This window comes from Paramormyrops kingsleyae, chromosome 21 (assembly GCF_048594095.1).
Source record: "Paramormyrops kingsleyae isolate MSU_618 chromosome 21, PKINGS_0.4, whole genome shotgun sequence".
Lineage (NCBI taxonomy): Eukaryota > Metazoa > Chordata > Actinopteri > Osteoglossiformes > Mormyridae > Paramormyrops > Paramormyrops kingsleyae.
The window spans coordinates 13436848-13458473 of NC_132817.1; the positions used below are offsets into that span (position 1 = coordinate 13436848).

Here is a 21626-nt window from a genome sequence, read left to right on the forward strand (position 1 = left end):
GAATGCATCTCAACAAGGCAGGAGACGGGCACATTCACCATTACAGGCATATGTTACTGGGGCAGGCCTACAGAACACATCTGAACAAGGCAAGAGAGGGGCATATTCACCGAAACATGCATACATTTCTGAAGTATGCCTAGAGAAATGTAAATTTAAACTGAACATTTATTGTTACATCATCGTTAGTGTTACCCACGTCCAGATTCAGAAAACCAGCTTCTTTCAGAAGAGCAGTACAACTCAATTGGTCACCAGACCTGGCACGGTTGCACGTCAAAGGCCCCACTGGTGATATAACTTTGATTCTGGAATTTGAATCCCCAAACAAACAACCACGAAGGGACTTGAACCCTCAGTCTTCTGATTCGAAGTCAGACGCCTTATCCATTAGGCCACGCGGTCAGCGCAAAGGACGTGGTAAAAATGTGAACTAAACCCTTCCACATCGAGGTATGCCTACAGAATGCATCTCAACAAGGCAGGAGACGGGCACATTCACCATTACAGGCATATGTTACTGGGGCAGGCCTACAGAACACATCTGAACAAGACAAGAGAGGGGCATATTCACCGAAACATGCATACATTTCTGAAGTATGCCTAGAGAAATGTAAATTTAAACTGAACATTTATCGTTACATCATCGGTAGTGTTACCCACGTCCGGATTCGGAAAACCAGCTTCTTTCAGAAGAGCAGTACAACTCAATTGGTCACCAGACCTGGCACGGTTGCACGTCAAAGGCCCCACTGGTGATATAACTTTGATTCTGGAATTTGAATCCCCAAACAAACAACCACGAAGGGACTCGAACCCTCAATCTTCTGATCCGAAGTCAGACGCCTTATCCATTAGGCCACGCGGTCAGAGTAAAGGACGTGGTAAAAATGTGAACTAAACCCATCCACATCGAGGTATGCCTACAGAATGCATCACAACAAGGCAGGAGACGGGCACATTCACCATTACAGGCATATGTTACTGGGGCAGGCCTACAGAACACATCTGAACAAGGCAAGAGAGGGGCATATTCACCGAAACATGCATACATTTCTGAAGTATGCCTAGAGAAATGTAAATTTAAACTGAACATTTATTGTTACATCATCGTTAGTGTTACCCACGTCCAGATTCAGAAAACCAGCTTCTTTCAGAAGAGCAGTACAACTCAATTGGTCACCAGACCTGGCACGGTTGCACGTCAAAGGCCCCACTGGTGATATGACTTTGATTCTGGAATTTGAATCCCCAAACAAACAACCACGAAGGGACTCGAACCCTCAATCTTCTGATTCGAAGTCAGACGCCTTATCCATTAGGCCACGCGGTCAGTGCAAAAGACATGCTAAAAATGTGAACTAAACCCTTCCACATCGAGGTATGCCTACAGAATGCATCTCAACAAGGCAGGAGACGGGCACATTCACCATTTCAGGCATATGTTACTGGGGCAGGCCTACAGAACACATCTGAGCAAGGCAAGAGAGGGGCATATTCACCGAAACATGCATACATTACTGAAGTATGCCTAGAGAAATGTAAACTTAAACTGAACATTTATCGTTACATCATCGGTAGTTTTACCCACGTCCAGATTCGGAAAACCAGCTTCTTTCAGAAGAGCAGTACAACTCAATTGGTCACCAGACCTGACACGGTTGCACGTCAAAGGCCCCACTGGTGATATAACTTTGATTCTGGAATTTGAATCCCCAAACAAACAACCACGAAGGGACTCAAACCCTCAATCTTCTGATCCGAAGTCAGACGCCTTATCCATTAGGCCACGGGGTCAATGCAAAAGACATCGAGGTATGCCTACAGAATGCATCTCAACAAGGCAGGAGACGGGCACATTCACCATTACAGGCATATGTTACTGGGGCAGGCCTACAGAACACATCTGAACAAGGCAAGAGAGGGGCATATTCACCGAAACATGCATACATTACTGAAGTATGCCTAGAGAAATGTAAACTTAAACTGAACATTTATCGTTACATCATCGGTAGTTTTACCCACGTCCAGATTCGGAAAAACAGCTTCTTTCAGAAGAGCAGTACAACTCAATTGGTCACCAGACCTGGCACGGTTGCACGTCAAAGGCCCCACTGGTGATATAACTTTGATTCTGGAATTTGAATCCCCAAACAAACAACCACAAAGGGACTCGAACCCTCAATCTTCTGATCCGAAGTCAGACGCCTTATCCATTAGGCCACGCGGTCAGTGTAAAGGACGTGGTAAAAATGTGAACTAAACCCTTCCACATCGAGGTATGCCTACAGAATGCATCTCAACAAGGCAGGAGACGGGCACATTCACCATTACAGGCATATGTCACTGGGGCAGGCCTACAGAACACATCTGAAAAAGGCAAGAGAGGGGCATATTCACCGAAACATGCATACATTTCTGAAGTATGCCTAGAGAAATGTAAACTTAAACTGAACATTTATCGTTACATCATCGGTAGTTTTACCCACGTCCAGATTCAGAAAACCAGCTTCTTTCAGAAGAGCAGTACAACTCAATTGGTCACCAGACCTGGCACGGTTGCACGTCAAAGGCCCCACTGGTGATATATCTTTGATTCTGGAATTTGAATCCCCAAACAAACAACCACGAAGGGACTCGAACTCTCAATCTTCTGAACTGAAGTCTGACGCCTTATCCATTAGGCCACGCGGTCAGTGTAAAGGACATGGTAAAAATGTGAACTAAACCCTTCCACATCGAGGTATGCCTACAGAATGCATCTCAACAAGGCAGGAGACGGGCACATTCACTATTACAGGCATATGTTACTGGGGCAGGCCTACAGAACACATCTGAACAAGGCAAGAGAGGGGCATATTCACCGAAACATGCATACATTACTGAAGTATGCCTAGAGAAATGTAAACTTAAACTGAACATTTATCGTTACATCATCGGTAGTTTTACCCACGTCCAGATTCAGAAAACCAGCTTCTTTCAGAAGAGCAGTACAACTCAATTGGTCACCAGACCTGGCACGGTTGCACGTCAAAGGCCCCACTGGTGATATAACTTTGATTCTGGAATTTGAATCCCCAAACAAACAACCACAAAGGGACTCGAACCCTCAATCTTCTGATTCGAAGTCAGACACCTTATCCATTAGGCCACGCGGTCAGTGTGAAAGACATGGTAAAAATGTGAACTAAACCCTTCCACATCGAGGTATGCCTACAGAATGCATCTCAACAAGGCAGGAGACGGGCACATTCACCATTACAGGCATATGTTACTGGGGCAGGCCTACAGAACACATCTGAGCAAGGCAAGAGAGGGGCATATTCACCGAAACATGCATACATTACTGAAGTATGCCTAGAGAAATGTAAACTTAAACTGAACATTTATCGTTACATCATCGGTAGTTTTACCCACGTCCAGATTCAGAAAACCAGCTTCTTTCAGAAGAGCAGTACAACTCAATTGGTCACCAGACCTGGCACGGTTGCACGTCAAAGGCCCCACTGGTGATATAACTTTGATTCTGGAATTTGAATCCCCAAACAAACAACCACGAAGGGACTCGAACCCTCAATCTTCTGATTCGAAGTCAGACACCTTATCCATTAGGCCACGCGGTCCGTGCGAAAGACATGGTAAAAATGTGAACTAAACCCTTCCACATCGAGGTATGCCTACAGAATGCATCTCAACAAGGCAGGAGACGGGCACATTCACCATTACAGGCATATGTTACTGGGGCAGGCCTACAGAACACATCTGAGCAAGGCAAGAGAGGGGCATATTCACCGAAACATGCATACATTACTGAAGTATGCCTAGAGAAATGTAAACTTAAACTGAACATTTATCGTTACATCATCGGTAGTTTTACCCACGTCCAGATTCGGAAAACCAGCTTCTTTCAGAAGAGCAGTACAACTCAATTGGTCACCAGACCTGGCACGGTTGCACGTCAAAGGCCCCACTGGTGATATAACTTTGATTCTGGAATTTGAATCCCCAAACAAACAACCACGAAGGGACTTAAACCCTCAATCTTCTGATCCAAAGTCAGACGCCTTATCCAGTAGGCCACGCGGTCAGTGTAAAGGACATGGTAAAAATGTGAACTAAACCCTTCCACATCGAGGTATGCCTACAGAATGCATCTCAACAAGGCAGGAGACGGGCACATTCACCATTACAGGCATATGTTACTGGGGCAGGCCTACAGAACACATCTGAACAAGGCAAGAGAGGGGCATATTCACCGAAACATGCATACATTACTGAAGTATGCCTAGAGAAATGTAAACTTAAACTGAACATTTATCGTTACATCATCGGTGGTTTTACCCACGTCCAGATTCAGAAAACCAGCTTCTTTCAGAAGAGCAGTACAACTCAATTGGTCACCAGACCTGGCACGGTTGCACGTCAAAGGCCCCACTGGGGATATAACTTTGATTCTGGAATTTGAATCCCCAAACAAACAACCACAAAGGGACTCGAACCCTCAATCTTCTGATCCGAAGTCAGACGCCTTATCCATTAGGCCACGCGGTCAGAGTAAAGGACGTGGTAAAAATGTGAACTAAACCCTTCCACATCGAGGTATGCCTACAGAATGCATCTCAACAAGGCAGGAGACGGGCACATTCACCATTACAGGCATATGTTACTGGGGCAGGCCTACAGAACACATCTGAGAGATGTCACTGCAGAGAACAGGGTAAAAATGTGCACTGACCCTCCCACATTGCTGGAGTGCCTGAACCCTGCCATCTGGAAAATTACGTGAAAAATTTTTGGTCCCCTTCGCAAGCAAAGTGAAAAAATATATGAAACGTGAGATATAAAGATCACTGCTCTATGTCTAGACCAGCACAGTATATATATCCTTTATGCAGCTATGAATTACCAAAATTGAATATGTGTCGTCTGCAACATTCGCAAAACTTCCAAGAAATTCCCATTTAATGTATTATTGCCTATCAAAATGCTGATGATTACAATGTGGTTACATCCGAATATATCTTTTTCAATAAAAAAACTTATATGTAGAATATAACATTTATTTTTTAATTTTCACACATTCGTTAGATATTTCTTTTGATTAAAGTAATCAAAATTGCAATTAAATGTAATCAGTTACATTACTTTTATGATATCAAAATAGTTACAGTACTTATTACATTTTTAACATACTGTAGTTACAAGGTTACAGTTCAAAAGTCCTAACCCTAGTACTTGAGAATCTAAGAAAAGTGCTATTAGTGTCATTGTAAACTGAACTTAAATGCTATAATCCATATTATTTTGTAACCATAAATCCTACAATCTCCTGAGTGATGATGTAACCAGTATTAGTTTAGCATGCCTGTACTTCCTTCCCCAGCAGCACCCAGATCTTTACAAACTCTGTTCTTATATCTCTGGATTCCAGCCATAAGAAGCCATGCAGCACCTTGCAAATGTGACTGTGGTGAACCTCCGGTAAAGGAAGTCAAACCACAGAGGCAGAATAAGCATCTGATTAGCAGTGAATTTCTACTGAAAGGTTTTTGTTACAGTTCAGGCCCTTTTATAACACTGTGGTGGCTCTATGGCACAGTAATAGATTCCAGAGTCTCCAATCATTGGAGTAATTGTCAGTGTTCCAGTCTTCTTTGAAGTGTCCACATTTGGAATGAATCTTCCATTAGAATCTCCATAGCTGCTTGACCCTGTTGCTTTATTTATATATCTAGGTGTGGCATCATTAAAGGTTTGTTTGTACCACTGCATAGCATAAAAGTTACTGATTGTGTAGCTACAGCTGATTATCACCGATTCACCCTCTTTTGCCACCCTAGACTCAGGGCTTTGGGTCACATCTGGTGCACTGTGGACATCTGAGGAGGAACAGAAAGATCACAAGCTGAGTTCAGCCCAGAAAGCTTCACATGTGGATGTTCAGGAGAAACGCTGCAGTATTACTCACATGCTATGAATGACCAGGTCATCAGGTGCCAGGATACATAGGTGTACACAGGAATGCCCATTTTCCAGAACATTCTCTCTGTTCTGCTTACACAGTTTGGCTTCTATTTAAATTGCATGCGTGAGTCATATGAAGGTAAATGAGTAACAACATGGGAGGAGCCTGATGTTTATGGTGCTGCAGATGACCTGCAATGCATTCTGGGTATATTGCTATTGTGTTGTAAATAATAGTAATACTACTACTACTACTACTACTAATAATAATAATAATAATAATTTTTGACTGTGAATCATTAGTTACTTTTATTTCTTAAATAAGCACTTAAGCAGTTAAGCTTCCAAACATGTTACCCTTGAAATTACAGATTAGCTGTAATATACCATGGGAAAGATGACATTACTTTTCTATCCATTTGTTTACTTTCAAAGGTCCTTTATGGATGTGACTTGTGACACTGTGACTTCCAGCCGTGGAATCCAAGTAATTATCAGTGGCTTGGGAAGGAGCTTGACTTTGGAGGGGGCTGAATTTGCCTCGAGGTGGGTGCAATTGTTGTAATATCGCAATGGGATCCCATGCAGTAGACACCTCCTAAAAGGTGCACAGTGAATTGTTATATTTCCACCATCCCTGGTAATTATCAAAGGAGCAGCGGCCTTCACTGCACATGCTTTCCTTTCCTTTGACGTTCGCTCTGTCTGGTACAGATCCCCCAGTTGCTTCTGGATTCTGTCTCCCAGTTTATCAGCCTGTGCTTCTCTTTGGTTCCCGATCCCAGATTTTCTGCCTCTGATGTCACTGCTAGGCCAGTGTTTACCTAGACCCAGCCAAATACCCCACCGTGTGCGACAGGTAAGCGAGGAAGTTTCCACTATATTCACTGGTCATTTATAATATTTAGTTAAAAAATGCTGACCAGAATTGAGACCTTATAATATAATGCCTATATTTTTAATAGCTATAATGTGTAAAAATGTTAAAGATGTTGCAAGACTGGCTGGATTAATTTAGATGATTAATTGCAGTAAAACTAATTAATCCCATTAATCTCTAAGCATGGGCATTGTTAGGTCTGATCACTCAGAACTATAGCCCCGAGTCTTTTAACCCTAATGCCAAACTTCATTCAAAACTTAAGTCAAGCTCCAGGTAAACGTGACATAGCCCCTGATCTTTTCGATAGCTAGAAACTCCCCAGGCCATATAAATAAGTGTTATGACAGCATCTAGACTCATCGCTGTTTTGACACCTATGTAGTGGAATGAACTTCCCCTAGAAAAAGCCAAGTCATTGGGTGTCTTCATACAACAACTAAAGACCTGCCTCTTTCAGAAGTACTTGGACTAGCACTTCCAGTATTAAATTCTTATTTAAAAACTGTATTACCTGCCAACAGAGCTTTTCTAGACTGGTAGTATTCTTAGCCCGGGTTCTATTGAACTATTATCAGAACGTATTTACTGATGGAGACTTCTAAGCACTTAAGTCTCTCTGGGGAAGGGCGTCTGCCAAAGGCTGTAAATGTAAATGCATTTATGCATCCTCATGGTCCTTAGTTGAAACAGGTGAGAGGTTATCTCTTGGGTCCCTCTTGTACATATCCTGAAGATCATTGATTCCCCACTTACACTAACAGGCAGGCAGTGTACACTTCCATCGGAATCGGAAAGGGACGTCATTGCATTGTTCTACCTCTTATTTTTGACACTATTTCTTCAAAGTCTTTAATTTCCTGACATTGCAGTTGGTTACATTTAGGGTTGCAAAATTCTAGGAATATTCTTGTTAATTCCCATACTTTCCCGTTAATTCCCATGGAAAGTTTCTAATGTGGAATATTTCCAAAATTCCCCAGCTTAACTTCCCATGGAACGGAAAGTTTCAGGAAAATTTCCAGAAATTTTCCAGCCCATTGCAACCCTAGTTACATTATATCATAGGACTTGGTTTTCCAGTATGTCTGTTTGAAGTAAAACGTGGCTTAATAAATATAAATTGTTTCAAGGTACCAGCTTCATAGCATGAATGGTTCAAAAGTGATGATTTATGGAACTTTGCAATTTGTTATCACCACTTGTTTATTATGGGCTTTTTTAAAGCCTCCATATCTCACAAACTAAGGAAGAAACAGGCCAAACATTCTGAGCTCTAATTCTTGTGTAGAATTACATTATTTACATATACCTGTAGTATGAACCAAATCCAGATGGTCAATGGGGAGGCCTCCATTGATTTCATATGGAATGACCCACATGTCATCTGTTCAAAGTAGTAATAATATCCATATTTAGTAGTAATATCCATTTTGGGGATGTGTTTAAATTATGACCATTTAAGGTTAAATTGCAGGTAAACCTTGTGCAGGCTGTAAAAAATCGCCTGAAAAAAGTGACCTGTTGTGCAGATCATGTGATTTCTAAAGACACTCATAATTAACCCCCCACTTCGTGCTTCAATTCATTGTCCTTGAATCTCATTGTAGCATCAGACATTCTGATGCTTGCATGACAGTATTTGAACTAGAAGAATGGATATTTGCATTACAATGCTGCCCCCAGCAGGTACTATTTGTATCAACAGTCTCATTCCTGCACGTTTGACAGTAGCCCAGAAATACCTACACTGCTAATTTTGAAGAATCACTGCTTCATTCTTCCCTTTTCACTTTTGGTTTATCACTCTTCACACTAGACATAGTACAACATACTGTACGTTACCATTGTCTTCATGCATTGGATTCTACTTAATATAAAATCATGGTACTTTTTTATGGTATTGAAATAATTAAATGGTTGTTACCACACTAGCCAGGTCATAATGAGTATCTGCTGTAGTGCTAATGAAGTTGATGCTGCATAATCCAAATATAATTAGACAAAAAGCCACAAACATGGTATGATGGTTTATCTGGTGAGCAGAAGCATCATACCTCTGGAGCTGTGGACTTGGTTGTTGTAGGTTGGAAAAGAGTGGATGACCTTCCATTCATTTATATTTATTTATATTTATGTGCTTAATATTCTTTTTCACGATGGTCTTTTTGTGCATTTTTAAATGTTTTTTACCAGTGTTTATCTGCACCATGTGCTGTGTTGCACTTTATGTGTCTTTCGACACAACTTTCACCACAGGAGGGAGCACTTTCAGGGGTTGAGGCACAGCCCAGCTTAGTGAATCGTAGTGAATATGGTGTGCAGATTAGCGCACACTGGCTCCAGGGATTCCATCTCGCTGTAGCACGGCAGCTTCATGACGGTCTTTGCCGTGTCACCAATGGTGTTCATGCCCGGCAGCGTGGAACCTCTGCTGCCTCCGCCGTCCAGTGCTGCCAGCACTGCACGCTAGCTGCACGCTAGCTGCACGCTAGCTGCACGCGGGCGCCGTGGAGAGGCACAACGCCCGCTTCCCAGGCCCTCCTTCTGGTCTGCTGCTACCTCCTCCTTGTGCCATCCTGATGCTTGAAGCTGTCAAAGTCTTCAGCATCCTTAACGATCTGAGTACCCACTTGTTAACATAAGTACCTAAGAAATTTACAAACGAGAGGAGAGGGTGCTTTTTAAATGGTGTAGTCTGTAATCAGAACTCACCACTAGCAGAGACACAGACATGGAAGCCAGCAATTTACATGACATTCATACTCACGGTTGCACGCTAATGAAGCACACTCATTCCACAGTAAATATTGCATGGTCTCAGCACTATTTACAACATACCTGCAGTGCAGCACAAGGTAAGTGAATGATCAGTCCTGCTACCCAGCCCTGCAGCATCTGTATATAAATCTAATGTCACTGTAGGCTTATCAAAATAATACACTATAATAAGTGAAACAGACTACAGTGTTATTGATTTAATGGTTATTGAATATGCCTTTATTAATACTGTATGCATTATGTTTTTGTATGTTTCTGCAAGACAGTGTCCATGTACTACAACTAGGCTAGCGCTGTTTCTGTGAAGCAATATCTTAAACACTTTGAAAGATTGAAACTTTTTCTGAAACCATCCATTCATTTTCTGTACCTGCTTGCCCTATGCAGGGTCACGGGGGTCTGGAGACTATCCTGGAAGCTACAGTTGCAAGGCAGGGGACAACCCAAGACAGGGAGCCAACCCACTGCAGGGCACACATGCATTCACAGCTATAGTATGGACAAAAGAGCAATTCCAATTAACCTCAGCAGGTTTTTAGGTTGTGTGAGGAAACTAGAGAACCCAGAGGAAACCCCATGATTATACAGGTAGAACATGCAAACTCCACACAGATGTAGAACAGGGGCAAAGACTCAAACCGTGGTCCAAGAGGTGCTCCGAGAGTCCAAGAGGCGGGAAGCAACAGGGCTAATCACTGCGCCACCACCTTTTCATGCAACGCTGGTTTCAATTGTCTTGATTTCACAGAAGCCCCATCACTATACTCACCAGTAGGTGTCACTAGTGTACACTGTGTCATATGAGTCTTTGAGTAATTAACCTTTTGGTGAATCATTTGGCTGGAAAGTGTCAGTGCTTCAGAAAGCCTTATTTCATCATAGGCAATTAGTGAAATACACTCCCAGCTGGTCTGTTAGCTTGTTATATGAATTCATTCAGTCATCAGTGATATTCTATATTCAAGAATTAAAAATTCATCATTATAAATGATTCACTATTTCAAGATATAGATATAGGATCAGGCAAATTTTCAAAATTAAGATATATTATAACACAGTTTGATATTTTAAATGACTTTATTAACTGTTGAGATGCAGTCAGGTTTTTGTTCAGCGTCAGTGAGTTTCCTGTCACTGTGGGCCTCAGAGCACAGTAGTACACTGCAGAGTCTGTCACTTCTGTAGAGGAGAGCTCCAGATCTACACGCTTGTTCTCCTTGTCAACTTTAGGTGACATTCGAGGCTTGGGGTTCGGTACGGACCCTGTACTTTCCATGATGAGCAGGAGAAATTCTGGTGCTGATCTGGGATACTGACGATACCACTGTAGATTGTTAACTGATCCACTATAGTTACAGGAGAGTGTAACATTGTCACCTTCTGTAACATGCACTGTGTCATTAAAAGGTGTAATCACATCCTCAGTACTGTGACCTGTGGAAAAGATGATTCAGGGCAATATTTACCATAAATGGTCAGATTAATCAATTCAAATAAGCACATTAAGCTCATTAATTAAAATGATGCTGGTAAAAGGAAAGAACTAAATATATTATGTCACTTACCCACAAGTGCTGAAAAGAGAAGGAATGAACAGAGTAACATCATGGCAAATGGAGAGAGACAGACTGAACTGAATACTCTGCTACCAAGGTCGGGTCTAACAGGAAACTCCTCTACTGCCCCAAAACAACACGCTTGTTCCTCTGTGACACAGCTTGTTTCACCCTGACAGCCCTCCCTCTCTCTCTCTCTCTCCCTCTCTCTCTCTCACACACTTTTTATTATCAGTTTCCTATTTCTAACAGTTTAATCCATTTAAATAGATGAATGTCATTCTCTGAACATCTGCTATCAGGATGGGTAATATCTTCCAGTTACAGTCAGGTCTTTGTTATTCCTCTTTATTGTGTGTGTGTGTGTGTGTGTGTGCTGTCATATATTTTCAACAATAGCATTTATAAATAACTAGTTGTCTTACAACTATGCATTTATCTGTATAACTAGTATAACGGTATAACTAGTTTTTGAAGGACACATAATTGAAAATAATAACATGTACTGTAGATCAATTTTATGATTTTTTTTGCTTATTACACCTACAGTATGACTAATGTCCTGTGTAAGTAGTTACTGAATGATGATTAACATTATAATTATATTTCTTTAAAAAAAAAAAAAAAAACTTGGGAAAACTTAGATCTAGTCATTTATGAAGGATACAAATGTGGAAAGAAATTTAATTGTCTTGTACCAGGCATTTATTAGGCTGTTATTTGCTATTCAATAACATAAAAAAAATATTTGAAATATCCTAACTAGCTTCAAAAGAAAGCAAACTAAATTAAATATTATGATACCAGTATAAAGCTGTGTGAGAATCTGATACTAATGTTGTGTCACTTTAAAGAGGCATCCTTACTGCCCAAGTGTTACAGTAGAGGGTGTGAGAAGGTTATTCTCACTGTGGGCCTCAGAGCACAGTAATACACAGCAGAGTCTGACAGCTGCACGTTCTGCACTGTTAAAGATACTGTTTTCAAACTTGTGTTCAGACCTACAATCAATCTCCTCTTAAAATTATAACTGGCCCCTAATGCATACACTCCCAGTAGGTATGGGGGAGACTTATTGGGATATTGGATGTAGAGAGATGGATTTCCTCTGTTTGTTTCATATTCCCAGTTCAAAGTCAATAATTCACTTTCACGTAGAATTGCATCTGCTGTGGTCATAAAATAATGCAGTTTTCGAAATAACTTCATAAACATATATGGTGGAGAACAAATCATACCAAAGAAACGTCCTAACACATCCAATTAGAAAAAAACGGAGCTGTAATAATAATAATAATAATAATAATAATAATAATAACATACAAATCTGTGTTCACTGAGGATGTCTGGTTGTTGTCTCCAGTCTCTGTGCATAAATATCCCTACAATGTCAGGCCTTATAGAGGCACATATATGACTAGAATGGATGTTTGTGTTACAATGTCGCCCCCTGCAGGAATTTTATGTAACAAGATCCTTAGATAGGCAGGGCATTTACGGAATTTTTATTTCTCCGCACACTTAGTATATCTGCTGATATTTACATAAATTTACTTCATTTTCTTTCTCTTCCGCAGGACCAGCACAGGGTGCATTTACCGCAGCTTCCTGATCTATTTACTTCAGTATCTCACTTATCTGCCACAATAACCACAGCAACCACCTCTAACCTCTGTACCTCTGCTACTACGGAACTGATCCCAAATTCTGGGGAAAAGCCACTTGCGATGCCCACTGAGCGGAAGTTCTTATCGAATGAGTTTTTGTGCAGCATCTCCTCGCCTTTTCATCACTGTGCCACCAAAAAAGCACAGTAGTAGATCGCTTTGTCTACAATGCTAAGGCTGTCAATGACAAAGCTTGTGAAATTCCTGGATGTAGTAGATTTGAATCTTTTCTCAGAACTGTATTCTTCACCAGTGACTGTCCATGCACCTTTTAGGAGTAGGAATCGTGGTCCCTGATTAGAGTGCTGTCTGTACCAGTAAAAATAAATATAATCACTGGTTGCTGTGTAGCTGCAGCTCAGTGTCACTGATTCTCCTTCAATACTGGAAACATCTTGTTTATCAGACTTGATGTAATCTCCTGCAGTCAATCCTAAACAGAAAAAAAACAATTAAATGATTTATAATCAAGGAAAGAATTTTTTTGAACAAATATGAGTTTTTTTTTTTTATTATTTTAATGATGATGCATTTTAAGCATTTTTAAAGGTTACCTGCAAGGATGGTTATAATGATTAAGATGAATGACTTCTCCATGTATAACTTGGGTTAGTTGGAATAAACCCAGGTGTTCATTCTACTCAGTTGAGTGCTTTCTGATATATCGTTTTAATGAGATCAAAATGTCACATGACTTCTGTATCCATTGTCTGAATGCATATCATCGCTGTCCAATGAAAACCGTGTATGTCTACTTTTTCAACAGCTTAGACTTAATACACCAATTCTCCTCTGTCAACTGATAGAGCTTGACATATGATAAAGCAACTAGAAGATGATTTAAGCAATCGATTTAGCTAGTACTTATGTTAGCACTAGTTAACATTTGTATTAATGATGGTCATTTGTGTGCATTACTTTATATTGCTAATTTTAACAACTTAGTGTTCATTGCTAAATATAATAATAATAATAATAATAATAGAAATACATTATTACATTTTTTACATATTACATTTATATAGCGCCTTTCACAAACCCATGGTTTCTTTACAACAATGAGAAAAATTTCTAAGCAGTTCAAGAACATAAAGCATAATTACTTTGTATCTTTTTGACACTGAGATTTGCCTCACTGACAACAATCCAGGTGAGCGCCTTTAACACATGAAACTGTTCACTGACAGCTGTGTAAAGAGAGGCTTATATCAATGGTGCTAAGGGTTCATTGTTTTTGGTTTATTATGTAAAGAAGTTTCTGAGAAAAAGCATTTTTTAGGCTCCTAAAATAATGGATTTATGGAGATGCATGTTCTTCATTGGATAGCCACGATATGTTTCGTTATAGTCCCCATAAATACCTTCTAAATTTATTAAGTCTTTCATACAGTATATACACATTCTCTCAGTTTTTTTAGCTGTACTCTTTACACTTGTGTTCAGATTGACCTTAGAAACTTAACGAGAAATCTAGGAGGGGAAAGAAGCTAAACAAGCATCAACAGAAATAGATTTTGAAAAATCCACAGCTTTTGCATGACAAATGTTCTGTAAAAGTGATAGATATACAAATGCATGTATCCTCTCAATCAGGTAAACCCTCTGTCTGGTTTCTGTTTCTGTCTCAAGCCTTAAAACCAGCAACAGATTGTTTTTTAACTGTCATCTTCTTACAAAAACAGTGCCCCACTGTTTTTGTAGAGGGTGTGAGAAGGTTATTCTCACTGTGGGCCTCCGAACACAGTAATACACAGCAGAGTCTGACAGCTGCACGTTCTGCACTGTTAAAGGTACAGTTTCTGCACTTATGTTCAGACTGGCAGTAAATCTCTCCTTGTAGCCTGGAGTGTCATGGTCTCCATATTGACTCCATCTGAGCAGGTACTTGGGAGACTCATTGGGATATTGGATGTACCAGGAGAGATACGGGGTTGCTGTTGTGTCATATCCACAATCCATAGTCCCTCTCATTCCTTCATATACAGTCACATCTTCCATGGACTGAGTCACTGTGTCTTTAGCTCTACGTTCAGGAGAAAACAAAATTAAGTTCATTGTAAAAAAACGAAGGAATCTGAACATGTTAAAGAAGAAAATAAGAGGAAAATTAATCATACCAAAGAAACATGGAGTGAAGATCAAAAACATCCACAGCCTTTGTGCCATAACTGAGCTGTAATGGCAGTAAACTTTCTAATTTATGTACACAGGCTTGGATTTATCTACACAGATGTGGTAAACAGTCTGCCTGGTTGTTGCTTCCAGTCTCTGTACCCAAATCTCTCTTTAGTATCAGGCTATCATACTTACTGTATATGATAATGTTTTAATTAGAGGAATGGGTTTGTGCAGTTTTGTCGCCCCCATCCGGATAAAAATATAATTACTGCAATGTTTTGGCTCTTTGTTGTAAGTTCTTCAGACAGTAATCTGTTTTTGTTCCAAAAATCCAGGTTATGAAGCAGGATCAGACCTGTAGGGAGCATTCTCCATCACATATAATGTACTGCATATGTGAGACCACGGCAGGCTATTAGCTGAGAACATAATATCTGTGTTGCTCCTCAGTAATTAAATAAATATGTTCAGCTATATTTCACAAATGGACAGTGAAACAGAAAAAATAATTTATAGGTGCCTTCATAAGGGTGGCTCATTGGGTAGCGCCGTTGTCTGACACCTCTGGGGACCAGGGTTGGATTCCCCACTTTGGCTCTGTCTGTGTGGAATTGGCATTTTCTCTCCATGGGTTTTCCAGTTTCCTCCTACGGTGTAGATCAAGGGTGTCAGACTCCAGTCCCTGGGGGCCGGAGCCCTGCACATTTTTGGGTTTCCCCTCATTTAACACACCTGATTTAACTCCTTATGCTAAACATCACACAACTCTCTAGCTGAATCATTGGTGGTGGAACAGTGAAAGAGCTAAGCTACTCCAAGACTGTAGTTTGACACCCCTGGTCTACATGAATTGGAGAAATAGCAGAGCAAATGCATTAATGCTGTTTGTGTGCTTATCGCTTTATAAGGTGAATTCGTACTTGCATCCATGTTTAGTTTACATTGACTTTATTAAACTGATACAAAAATATAAGATGGCTGTAAATTATCTGTTAAAAATTAATGCGGAAAAATCGCATAAGGCAATGATTTTTATTCACAAACCCAAAATATTTAAAATATGAATGAATGAAAGTTGCATTTATATAGTGCTCTACAGAACCAATGGGGAGCTGCTTCAGCCACCACCACTGTGCAGCCCCCACCTGAATGATGAGACGGCAGCCATTCTGCACCAGTACGCTCACCACACAATGGCTAAGGTGGTGAAGGAGCAGAGAATTTACCAGTTAGATATAGGGGATGATCTGATAGGGCCACAGAGGGCAGTATTAGCCAGGACATCGGGGCACCACCCCAACTCTAACAAAAGACACCCAGGGATCGTTTATGACCTTAGAGCAGGGGTGCCCAATCTTATCCGCAAAGGGCCAGTGTGTATGCAGGTTTTTGGGATAACCTTTAGGTCAGCTGTTCAAACCCAGGTGTGAGGACTCTTCAGCCAATCAGTCCTCTAATTAGTAATCTAATTAGGGAGTTGCAGCGAAAACCCGCATACACAGCGGCCCTTTGCGGATAAGATTGGCCACCCCTGCCTTAGAGGGTCACTACCTTGGGTTTACATCGCAGCCAAAGGACGGCACCATTATTACAGCAGAGTATCCCTACCATTGCACTGGGATCCATACAGACCACATAACAACCTAACGTTTTGGCCACATCAACACTTGTTCCAGCAGCAACCCAGCTTTCATATTTGGTCTCCCAACCATATACTGGCCAGGCCAAAACCAGCTCAACTTCAAGGGATTATCTAATCTGAACAGCAGATGGCATGGCTGCTGACAAAAAAATAAAAAATTATTCATAAATAAACCACTACCTGTAGTCATACAGTATATATATATACACTCACCTAAAGGATTATTAGGAACACCTGTTCAATTTCTCATTAATGCAATTATCTAATCAACCAATCACATGGCAGTTGCTTCAATGCATTTAGGGGTGTGGTCCTGGTCAAGACAATCTCCTGAACTCCAAACTGAATGTCATAATGGGAAAGAAAGGTGATTTAAGCAATTTTAAGCTTGGCATGGTTGTTGGTGCCAGACGGGCCGGTCTGAGTATTACACAATCTGCTCAGTTACTGGGATTTTCGCGCACAACCATTTCTAGGGTTTACAAAGAATTGTGTGCAAAGGGAAAAACATCCAGTATGCGACAGTCCTGTAGGCGAAAATGCCTTGTTGATGCTAGAGGTCAGAGGAGAATGGGCCGACTGATTCAAGCTGATAGAAGAGCAACTTTGACTGAAATAACCACTCGTTACAACCAAGGTATGCAGCAAAGCATTTGTGAAGCCACAACATGCACAACCTTGAGGCGGATGGGCTACAACAGCAGAAGACCCCACGGGTAGCACTCATCTCCACTACAAATAGGAAAAAGAGGCTACAATTTGCACGAGCTCACCAAAATTGGACAGTTGAAGACTGGAAAAATGTTGCCTGGTCTGATGAGTCTCGATTTCTGTTGAGACATTCAAATGGTAGAGTCAGAATTTGGCGTAAACAGAATGAGAACATGGATCCATCATGCCTTGTTACCACTGTGCAGGCTGGTGGTGGTGGTGTAATGGTGTGGGGGATGTTTTCTTGGCACACTTTAGGCCCCTTAGTGCCAATTGGGCATCGTTTAAATGCCACGGCCTACCTGAGCATTGTTTCTGACCATGTCCATCCCTTTATGACCACCATGTACCCATCCTCTGATGGCTACTTCCAGCAGGATAATGCACCATGTCACAAAGCTCGAATCATTTCAAATTGGTTTCTTGAACATGACAATGACTTCACTGTACTAAAATGGCCCCCACAGTCACCAGATCTCAACCCAATAGAGCATCTTTGGGATGTGGTGGAACGGGAGCTTTGTGCCCTGGATGTGCATCCCACAAATCTCCATCAACTGCAAGATGCTATCCTATCAATATGGGCCAACATTTCTAAAGAATGCTTTCAGCACCTTGTTGAATTAATACCACGTAGAATTAAGGCAGTTCTGAAGGCGAAAGGGGGTCAAACACTGTATTAGTATGGTGTTCCTAATAATCCTTTAGGTGAGTGTATATACACATTTAAACCACATTTTATTATTAATTAACATCAGCAAACTTAAATGTATATTAATGTATATTAAAACTACTTGTTTTTGTTGTATGATCTGCTCAGTGTGCAGGTGTTTTTGTAGAGGGTGTGAGAAGGTTATTCTCACTGTGGGCCTCAGAGCACAGTAATACACAGCAGAGTCTGACAGCTGCACATTCTGTACTGTTAAAGGTACAGTTTTAGCAGTTGTGTTCAGACTAGCATGAAATCTCTCCTTGTAGCCTGGAGCGTTCTCATCTCCATATCTACTCCGTCTCAGAAGGTACTTGGGAGACTCATTGGGATACTGGATGTACCAGAAGAGGTATTCGGTGACTAAACTGCTAATTTCATAGGTACAGTTGAGTGTCACTGATCCTCCTTCAGATGCAAAGACATCTCCAGTAGTCTGGTTCACTGTATCTGCAGCACTGCACTCTGTAGAATTGAGAGTAGAAGGATGAAGTAACACACCATGAATCTAAGGACAATATCAAAAAGTCATGAAAATCACGAATTACCAATAAAAGTTGAAAAAATTAGCAAAATCCCAAATGCAGGTTCCATAATCGAGCTGTTAAAAATAGAGCTCAGTATATATCAGGTAAACAGTCTTTCTGGTTGGTATTTCCAGTCTCTGTTCCCCAATCTCTCTGTAGCACATTAACTCGTAAGCAGGTTGTTATATGACAGTGATCAAACTGGAAGAATACATGTGTTTGCTGCAATGTTGCCCCCACCTGGCAAAAGTTCATTCATTCAGCCTCATTCTTCCAGAACGTGAACTCCATGTCCCTTACAGATGGTAAAGCCCAACCAAGCTGTTAAGACAGATACAAGCTGTAGACAATGTCTATCATATACCCTCAGAAATCCAATGAATTGAATCTTTGGTTAATTGCCCTATCCTCTGTATACTCTGCGCTGTATGAAAATGCTTGGTGTGTGATGTGGGAGGGGCAGTTAGGACTTATTGTGGTGAAGGAGAAGCTGGAGGAACTGCTGAACATAATAAACATCATTTTATTCCTGTAAAACTGCACTAGAACCACATGGAACTTCAAGAGTAGATCAGTTTTGGATGCAGAAAGCAGATGAGACAAGTTTAATTAGAAAAAGTAGTAATTACTGCAGCATGCACCATCAGCCTCCCCTGTCACTGACCACACCCCCACCTCACCCTGACTCCCCATATTTACACAGCACACACTCACTCAACCAGATTCCCACCAAGTGCTCTTTCCTGTAATCTAGCTCTTTTATCATAGTGTCTAAATAATGACAAGACACTCCCAGCTGGTCAGTTAGCTTGTTAGAAGTTGTGATGCTGAAATGATGCTTTCTGAAGCACGGAGGCTTACCAGCCCATGTACTTGATTGTACACTAGTGACATCTACTGGTAAAAGTAAATTAGAGCAGCCAAGTCAATGGATGGTCATAATCCACTGACAGTGCAAACATTAACTCTTGGAATACAACGTTGTAATATGCTCTTAAACCGTAGCAGTTAATCTCACTTGACTAATTTTTTCTGTTGTAATTATTCTGTAATTTTTGCGAGAGGTCACAGAACAGGGTCAGGCAATGGAGTTCTGTTTTAGCCTACTGCTACTCTCTGTCGTGTAGTTCCAATTTTGGGTTGATTTGGGATCTATCATGGAGAATATTTTCAGGAGCAGATTTTCATCAATACAATATTTTTGTGAAACGGTAATGCGATCCATCATAGGTAAAATAGAGTCAATAGAGTAATGACAAAAAGTTATCCTGTGTACGAGGTACCTATATATCAGTACACATGTAGGTAAATATCAATAATTCACAAAACAAATCTGCAGGTCCTTTAGCTTCTGTGGAGACTGGTAGATGAGTTGGCCTCATTGGTCTTGGTTTGACTGAAGAACCCAAGGTTCTGAATCTTTGATCCACATAGTTGCCAATGTCATCATACTTATTGACTCCAGGTGTGACTTCAGGTTTTCTGAAATGTTGTTGTGTTTTAACCTTCAGGGCCACCGTAGATAAATTTCCCCTGAGATGTCTGACCAGATTCTCACTCAGCTGCTATGTCACTAGTCAGGCTTCTGCTTGACACATTATAGGATGATGTAGCTTTTTCATCTAGGGTCTGACTTTTGGTGCAGATGCTCTTCTCTCCCCTGACAGGTTGACTTCGGCCTGGTAAAATGTGTCCAGCACAGACAGACTGTCTTTCATTACCTCATATTCCTGAGCAGTAAGTGGGGTAAGTACTGTCTTCAGGGGGGCCAGGGCTGCCCCCCACCGGCTCTCTTTGATGATAAAGAGGTTCCAGCATATGGAAGGTGCTGATCCACCACATGTCTACCTCAGTTATCACCTTGGATGTTTGACTGTCCATCCTCTCCTGTGTCTGCGTTAGTCTCTCTTTTGCAGTGGTACTGGTATGAAAGTAAACCACTATTTTTCTGGCTTTGCTGAGAATGTCACTAAAAGTAGGGATTTCATCGACTGACTTGTCTACTTTGAAGCTGAGTGAATGTGTTTCACTTATTGTATGTCTAACATGTTCTGCTTTTGCACAAGCAATCATGTTTGGAGCAACATCTGTGACCAGGCATCTCAGCATCACCTTCACGCCCCACTCCTCTGTCAGGTGGGGGGGGGGGGGGGGGGGGGGAGTAACATCAAAGGTGCTGGGAAGCTTATCCACTCCCAATAATATGGTGCTGAGCTTCTCATTCTCATTAACAAAATGACAAGTTACACACAGCTAAGCTTCCGAAACTAAAAAACTATCGAAACATAGTTTGGTGATTAAAACAACCTTCTAACATTTAAGTTGCAGTGAGGTTTTTGTACAGCGTCAGTGAGTTTCCTGTCACTGTGGGCCTCAGAGCACAGTAGTACACTGCAGAGTCTGTCACTTCTGTAGAGGAGAGCTTCAGATCTACACGCTTGTTCTCCTTGTCAACTTTAGGTGACATTCGAGGCTTGCGGTAGGGTACGGACCCAGTACTTTCCATGATGAGCAGGAGAAATTCTGGTGCTGATCTGGGATACTGACGATACCACTGTAGATTGTCAGCTAATCCACTGTAGTTACAGGAGAGTGTAACATTGTCACCTTCTGTAACATGCACTGTGTCATTAAAAGGTGTAATCGCATCCTCAGTACTGTGACCTGTGGAGAAGATGATTCATAGATTAATAGTCAAACTAAAAAGAATATTTCAATTTAAGTATACACATTAAACTCATTTATGGAAAATGATCCTAGTAAAAGGAAAGAACTAAATGTATTATGTCACTTACCCACAAGTACTGAAAAGAGAAGGAATGAACAGAGTAACATCATGGCAGATGGAGAGAGACAGACTGAACTGAATACTCTGCTACCAAGGTCGGGTCTAACAGGAAACTCCTCTACTGCCCCAAAACAACACGCTTGTTCCTCTGTGACACAGCTTGTTTCACCCTGACAGCCCTCCCTCTCTCTCTCTCTCTCTCTCTCTCTCTCTCCATCTCTTTATTATCATTTTGCAGCAGCTAATAATTCAGTATATTTAAATAGATAAATACTGTAACGCT

The 21626-nt window shown here is 41.1% G+C and overlaps 1 protein-coding gene and 7 non-coding genes across 8 annotated transcripts; all 8 read right to left on the reverse strand.

Annotated features, from left to right (window-relative positions):
- Nucleotides 1-332: 332 nt before the first annotated feature.
- On the reverse strand, nt 333-405 carry trnar-ucg (transfer RNA arginine (anticodon UCG)). Its single transcript has one exon. It is a non-coding gene; the product is annotated as a tRNA-Arg (tRNA).
- A 391-nt stretch (nt 406-796) lies between these two features.
- On the reverse strand, nt 797-869 carry trnar-ucg (transfer RNA arginine (anticodon UCG)). The gene has a single exon. It is a non-coding gene; the product is annotated as a tRNA-Arg (tRNA).
- A 391-nt stretch (nt 870-1260) lies between these two features.
- trnar-ucg (transfer RNA arginine (anticodon UCG)) lies at nt 1261-1333 on the reverse strand. The gene has a single exon. It is a non-coding gene; the product is annotated as a tRNA-Arg (tRNA).
- An 825-nt stretch (nt 1334-2158) lies between these two features.
- Nucleotides 2159-2231, reverse strand: trnar-ucg (transfer RNA arginine (anticodon UCG)). The gene has a single exon. It is a non-coding gene; the product is annotated as a tRNA-Arg (tRNA).
- Nucleotides 2232-3086: 855 nt separating this feature from the next.
- trnar-ucg (transfer RNA arginine (anticodon UCG)) lies at nt 3087-3159 on the reverse strand. The gene has a single exon. It is a non-coding gene; the product is annotated as a tRNA-Arg (tRNA).
- A 391-nt stretch (nt 3160-3550) lies between these two features.
- trnar-ucg (transfer RNA arginine (anticodon UCG)) lies at nt 3551-3623 on the reverse strand. The gene has a single exon. It is a non-coding gene; the product is annotated as a tRNA-Arg (tRNA).
- Nucleotides 3624-4478: 855 nt separating this feature from the next.
- Nucleotides 4479-4551, reverse strand: trnar-ucg (transfer RNA arginine (anticodon UCG)). The gene has a single exon. It is a non-coding gene; the product is annotated as a tRNA-Arg (tRNA).
- A 6010-nt stretch (nt 4552-10561) lies between these two features.
- On the reverse strand, nt 10562-13498 carry LOC140581438 (uncharacterized). Its single transcript, XM_072704009.1, has 5 exons — nt 13403-13498; nt 12994-13281; nt 11191-11304; nt 10761-11059; nt 10562-10579 (listed from the first exon to the last, which is right to left on the reverse strand). The coding sequence occupies exons 1-5, from the start codon at nt 13443-13445 to the stop codon at nt 10562-10564; spliced, it is 762 nt and encodes a 253-aa protein (XP_072560110.1). The 5' UTR covers nt 13446-13498.
- Nucleotides 13499-21626: the final 8128 nt, after the last annotated feature.